Source organism: Euprymna scolopes, chromosome 46 (assembly GCF_053919585.1).
Source record: "Euprymna scolopes isolate OS-2025 chromosome 46, ASM5391958v1, whole genome shotgun sequence".
Lineage (NCBI taxonomy): Eukaryota > Metazoa > Mollusca > Cephalopoda > Sepiida > Sepiolidae > Euprymna > Euprymna scolopes.
Window position 1 is genome coordinate 217,637,280 of NC_136527.1, and position 6,498 is coordinate 217,643,777.

Below are 6,498 nucleotides of genomic sequence, written 5' to 3' on the forward strand. Positions count from 1 at the left end.
ATTAATAGCAACAATAGTCGCTGAAGCGACGTGGTTGCTATGGAAACCAGTCATAAAAAGCATCGCTCACCTCCTTACATAATTTTACGATTTTGAACACCAGTAAATTCATCGTAGCTTGTAGTTCGTCAGAGCATTCATTGTCGATGTGACAGAGGCTGAAGTTTAGATGACAGTTCAGGACCTATCAGGTTGGCGACTCTCTTTTGAACCCTGTCCAGGAGCGAGAGACAAGCAGCAGATGCACCAGCCCAGATGTGACAACAATACTCTATACATGGGTGAATGATGGCCTTATAGAGGTACAGGATACTTTCAGGTGTAAGTAGTTTTTAGCATGGTAGAAAGAGCCCACCTTCTTTGCAGCAGCCTTGGCAATGCTCTCAATGTATCTATTCCAGTTCATGTTCCCTGTAAACGTTAGGCCGATAAGTTTAAAAGATGTACTTTCAGATAAAGAGTCTTTGTCCATTGCTATTGGTGGTAGAGAAGGTTTCTTGTAATTATTGAAGGAAACAAGTTTAACCTTTGCAGCATTGAATGTGACCACCCAGACGAGAGCCATCCATCACAATTGATGCCAGATGGGGATCAGAGCATTGATGATGTAAGGATAGGAGTTCGGTTTTGGATGCATTAAAGGTAACCATCCACATCTTCCCCCACTGAACCACGCATTCGAGATCAGAGGAGAGAGAATCAGAGAGAACTTTGTCATTTACAGCCTTTGATGTGTTGTTGTAGATGGTCGTGTTATCAGCATAGATGTCAATGAATGATTTAAGTATGTGTTTAGGGAGGTCATTGATGTAGATCAGGAAGAGAGTTGGCCCTAGGATTGACCCCTGAGGGACTCCAGCATTTATATTGCAGGCCTCCAATTTTGTCCATTGTCGAATTTTTAAGTTATAAATTTATTATATTTTTTACTAGAATATCTTGTCCTTTTCCAGTTTTAAAAACTAGTCCTTTACTTTTCCATGTTTAAGCTTAACCATATTACTTTTCATGCTCATATATATATATATATATATATATATATATATATGTATATATATGTACAGGGTGACCCCTCAAAAACGGGCCCCAACTCTAATTAGGCCCCGTTTCTTAGTGTTTTGTCCGAATGAAATGAAACTTTGGTCATAACTAGTTTATTATATTCAAAACATCACATCAAAACACTAGGGTCTTTGGCCTTTTTTTCTCCGTTCTACAGCATATGTTCTAAATGGCCTCCATTTAGCTTTTGTTTTTTTTTGGGGGGGGGGTCACCCTGTATATATATATATATATATATATATATATATATATATATATATATATATATGGGATATATATGGAATTTCCTGGGATTTTACTTGTACAAATGGAAATTCTTTTAACTTTCTTGAAGTTTTACATTTGGATTTTACCGTCACTGGATTTTTTATCTTCCACCAGACTATCCATTAATGTGTAATCACCTTTTTCTTCACCATATTCCCTCTGCTTAACTTATTTTGTTTTCAAGTAAGATCTTTGAATTACTTGTTGTTTCATCAAATACTTCTGCATGCAAAATCTGATCCCGCATTTTGCTAATTCCTGCCCTATGATGAGAAGGAAAGTATTTCTTCGAAACTCCGCGGATTAAGGACTATCCACTTATCTAGTGTTTCCTTTTCAGATTAAATATGTTTTTAACTCATTTCAAAGTGTTTTTTAACATGTTTTATTAACTGTTTGCTCCTATGTATATATATATATATATATATATATATATATATATATATATATATATATAACTACTTCATTTACTCACATAAATTAATATACGAAAGTATAAATTTATGCGTAAACTTTAAATATTTACTTCAAAAGTGCTCAATACCTAGGTAGAGCTAGTTAGTAAGTTATAAAATATATATGGCGATCTTTGACTTACTTGTTGTTTCATTAAATACTTCTGCATGCAAAATCCGATCCCGCATTTTGCTAATTCCTACCTAGGTAAGGGGAATAGGATGTAAAAGAAAAATGATAAAAAGATTTCACATGAATGGATAGTCCGGTGAAGGGTAAAAAAATCCAAGAATGGTAAAATTCAAAACACGCTCGAATTAAAAACTTCGGGTTTGTATTACTGTACACATAGATTCGAAAAAGTTGTCAAAAAAATATATATAACAAATAAAAAAGAGTTAAAAACATATTTAATCTGAAAAGGAAACACTTGATAAGTGGATAGTCCTTAATCCGCGGAGTTTCGAAGAAATACTTTCCTTCTCATCAGAGGGCAGGAATTAGCAAAATGCGGGATCAGATTTTGCATGCAGAAGTATTTGATGAAACAACAAGTAAGTCAAAGATCTTACTTGAAAACAAAAAAAGTGAAGCAGAGGGAATATGGTAAAGAAAAAGGTGATTACACATGAATGGATAGTCTGGTGGAAGATAAAAAATCCAGTGACGGTAAAATCCAAACGTAAAACTTCAAGAAAGTTAAAAGAATTTCCATTTGTACAAGTAAAATCCAAGGAAATCCCGTAATTGGAAGAAGATGGTCCGTAATAATTCAAAGGCAGAAATCCAAGGAATAATTCACAAAAATGTGTACAAGGAAAAAATATTAATATTAATAAAAGAAAAATAAGATGTGCTTTTCACTCTACTTCCGAGACATATATATATATATATATATATATATATATATATATATATATAGGTCAATAAAGCAGTAGATAAGGAAAATTTACTAGACAAAAGTAAATGTAAACTTCGATCTAATCTTAATATTTATATATATATATCCTAATCAAATTAAAAACTTAGAGAAAATAGGAAGTAGGCAGAAAAAAGATGTAACCGTGACACACAAAATAAATAACGGACACACTATCCTATTATTGTAACACTCTCTTTCTGCTGGCCATTTTCCTTCTATATATGACCTTCAAAACTCTTACATGTGACCTTCAAAACTCTTACATGTGACCTTCAAAACTCTTACATGTGACCTTCAAAACTCCTACATATGACCTTCAAAACTCTTACATGTGACCTTCAAAACTCTTACATGTGACCTTCAAAACTCCTACATATGACCTTCAAAACTCTTACATATAACTTTCAAAACTCTTACACATGACCTTCAAAACTCTTACACATGACCTTCAAAACTCCTACACGTGACCTTCAAAACTCTTACACATGACCTTCAAAACTCCTAGATGTGACCTTCAAAACTCCTAGATGTGACCTTCAAAACTCCTACATATGACCTTCAAAACTCTTACACATGACCTCCAAAACTGTTACATGTGACCTTCAAAACTCCTACATTTTTATCATATGAAATCTTTGGGCTACTGTTCTCATCTTACACAAATTGATATTAATGTACATTTGATTGTGTTTTTTTTGTTTCATTATTTTGTAAAATATGTTTTCTTTTTCATTCACAGATGATGACGGAAACAAAATAACAGAACTGCTTTTCGTGGCACCCACTGGAAACCCCTCAGAATCCTTTGCACGTGCGTGGTCAGTAATTTCTGCAGCTTTTCATACACACGTAAACATGGAAACGCCAACTGGAGAAAAACCACTTACTGGATGGAAATCCTTGGAAGCCTTCCCTGGAGGAAAACCTTTGGAACCAATCAGTGGTTGGAAACCCTTGGAGGCATTCAACAGATGGAAACCACCGGGAAATATGAGTGGAGGGAAACCCATGGAAACTCTCCTAGGTGGGAAACCCTTGGATGCATTCAGTGATGGTAAATCTATGGAGATGAACACAGCGAAAACCGTGGATGCATTTTGTGGATGGAAAAATTTTGAGACAATTGGTGAAAGAAAACCGCAAGAAACATTTGGGGGGGAAAAATCAATCGAAACGTTCCTTGGATGGAAACCTTTGGAAATGGAAAAGAACCAAATGGAAACGGGGGCTAGAGAAAGATCGATAGAAACACTGATTGATTGGAAGCCGACAGAGATGCACACTGGGCGTAAATCTATGGAGATGCTCAGTGAGAAAAACCAAATGGAAACGGGGGCTAGAGAGAGAGCAATAGATACACTGCTTGATTGGAAGCCGATGGAGACCTATACTGGAGGAAAATGCGTGGAGACATTTTGTGACAAAAATCAACCAGAAGCACTCCATAGAGAGGGGTCAATGAAAGCAGTAATCGATTGGAAACCCATGGAACCAATCACTGGAGAAAAAACTATCAAACAAATTACTGGTGGGAAAACAAGTGAAAGTCTCACTGGAAAAAAAATTGTTGAAACAGAGACATTTTCTGGTGGCAAGACCTTGGAAACGCTCACTGGATGGAAACCGCTCGAAACACCCATTGGAGAGAGATCTATAGAAGGGAAACCAACAGAGCCGCTTACTGGAGAGAAACTTATGAGAGCTCTGATTGTGGATAAATACATCGAATCATTAACGGGTTGGAAGCATACGTTGGATCCACCGATTGTGGAGAAAGAACTGGATGGTGTCGCGGGAGAGAAAGCTACGTTGGGGTCATCGTCGCCGGGAGAGAAGAGACCGTTTTCTTGTGAGGTTTGTGAGTCGGCGTTTGCTCGGAAGTTCGATCTGAAGATCCACGTTCGAACGCACACGGGGGAGAAACCGTTTGCGTGCGAGATCTGCAAGACGCCGTTTGCGCGTCGCTCAGTTCTCAAATTGCACATGAAGACACACACAGGAGAGAAACCATTCGCGTGCGAAGTATGCGGTTCAGCTTTTTCGATCAACGCCAACTTGAAACGGCATATTCGCATCCACACAGGCGAGAAGCCATATTCATGCGGCGTCTGCGGGGCGGCGTTCTCTGACAACGGTCCGCTTAAGCGTCACATGCGAAAACACACTAAAGAAAAGCCGTACTCGTGCGGCGTCTGCGCATCGGCGTTCTCCCGATACTCGCACCTAAAGACACACATGCGCATACACACTGGTGAGAAACCGTATGCATGCGGGATCTGCGGGTTAGGATTCTCGCAGCGGTGCAATCTGAATGTGCATATGCGATCGCATGTCGAAGAAGAACAAGCCGAAAAAAATCAAAAGCAAGAAGACGAGACATCACAACATAGTAAAAAGCCTAAAAAAGAGACATCAGATTTAGGAAGGGAACAAAATAAAAAACTTAAAAAAGAGACATGATCTCCGAGAACTTACTGAAGTAAAATAGAATACAAGATCAGGAAGGAGACCTTTGGTCTCTGTGAATTTACTGAACTAAAATGGATTAAAATATTTGGGTTTGTATTACTGTTCACATAGATTCGAAAAAGTTGTCAAAAAACAAATATAGAACAAATAAATGTTACCAAAGGCAAGATAAGTTACTTTTCTACCTAACTGGATATATTTTTTGTGTTTTTATTCAGTGTAACATGTTTATTCAGCTCGAAAAACATGCAATGTTTACCGATGTATTGGAAAATTCAAAATGGCAGCCGACTGTCTCTCGGAGAGGGTACGTTTGGGAAAAGGTATTATAAATAATAAATTAGACAAAATACTGTTAGAAAACAACCGAATACATGTCAACTTATGTCACGGTAACATATTGAGCGAATATTTCTAACAGTATTTTGTCTAATTTATTATTTATAATACCTTTTCCCAAACGTACCCTCTCCGAGAGACAGTCGGCTGCCATTTTGAATTTTCCAATACATCGGTAAACATTGCATGTTTTTCGAGCTGAATAAACATGTTACACTGAATAAAAACACAAAAAATATATCCAGTTAGGTAGAAAAGTAACTTATCTTGCCTTTGATAACATTTATTTGTTCTATATTTGTTTTTTGACAACTTTTTCGAATCTATGTGTACAGTAAAACAAACCCAAATATTTCGTTCGAAATGAATCGATCGCATATTAAGGAATGTGCGGGAAAAAAAATAACAAGCAAAAAAAAAAGAGATATCAACGTTAAGAACAGAACAAGAACCTAAAAAAACAGACATTGTAAAATAATTTATGCGTCGATTCGTTATTGTACGAGTATCAAGAAGAGGGCCCTTGATCTCTGAAAATTTCTTCATTGATACGAAATAGGAACATGTCGAAAGAAGATGCGGAAAAAATAAAGTGACATCAGGACGAAATAAAAAATGAACTTATTTCAAACTTGAAAATTAATTTAAATAAAAATTATTATTTCTAACTTTAAAAGTGCAAGATGTAGATCCTATGTATTATCCTCAGTATTAAATCAAGGTAAAAATTTGAAAATTATTTTAAATAAAAATTCTTATTTTTAACTTGAAAAATTACAAGTAGTAGACCATATGTATTACGCTTAGAATTCAATCAAGGTATAAATTCTTAACTTGTAAAATTAATTTATATAAAATTCTTATTTCTAACTTTAGACTTACAAGCTGTCGGCCCTGTATATTAGGCTCAGCATTCAAGCAAGATAATTATTCCTGACTTTAAAGTTTTGAGCTGTAAACTCTACGTATTCACACTTGTTATT

General features: G+C 36.0%; 1 protein-coding gene across 1 annotated transcript; it reads left to right on the forward strand.

Annotated features, from left to right (window-relative positions):
- The first annotated feature begins 207 nt into the window (after positions 1-207).
- LOC145271073 (uncharacterized) lies at positions 208-5,297 on the forward strand. The gene is made up of 2 exons (XM_080126621.1): positions 208-321; positions 3,447-5,297. The coding sequence occupies exon 2, from the start codon at positions 3,563-3,565 to the stop codon at positions 5,165-5,167; it is 1,605 nt and encodes a 534-aa protein (XP_079982747.1). The 5' UTR covers positions 208-321; positions 3,447-3,562; the 3' UTR covers positions 5,168-5,297.
- Positions 5,298-6,498: the final 1,201 nt, after the last annotated feature.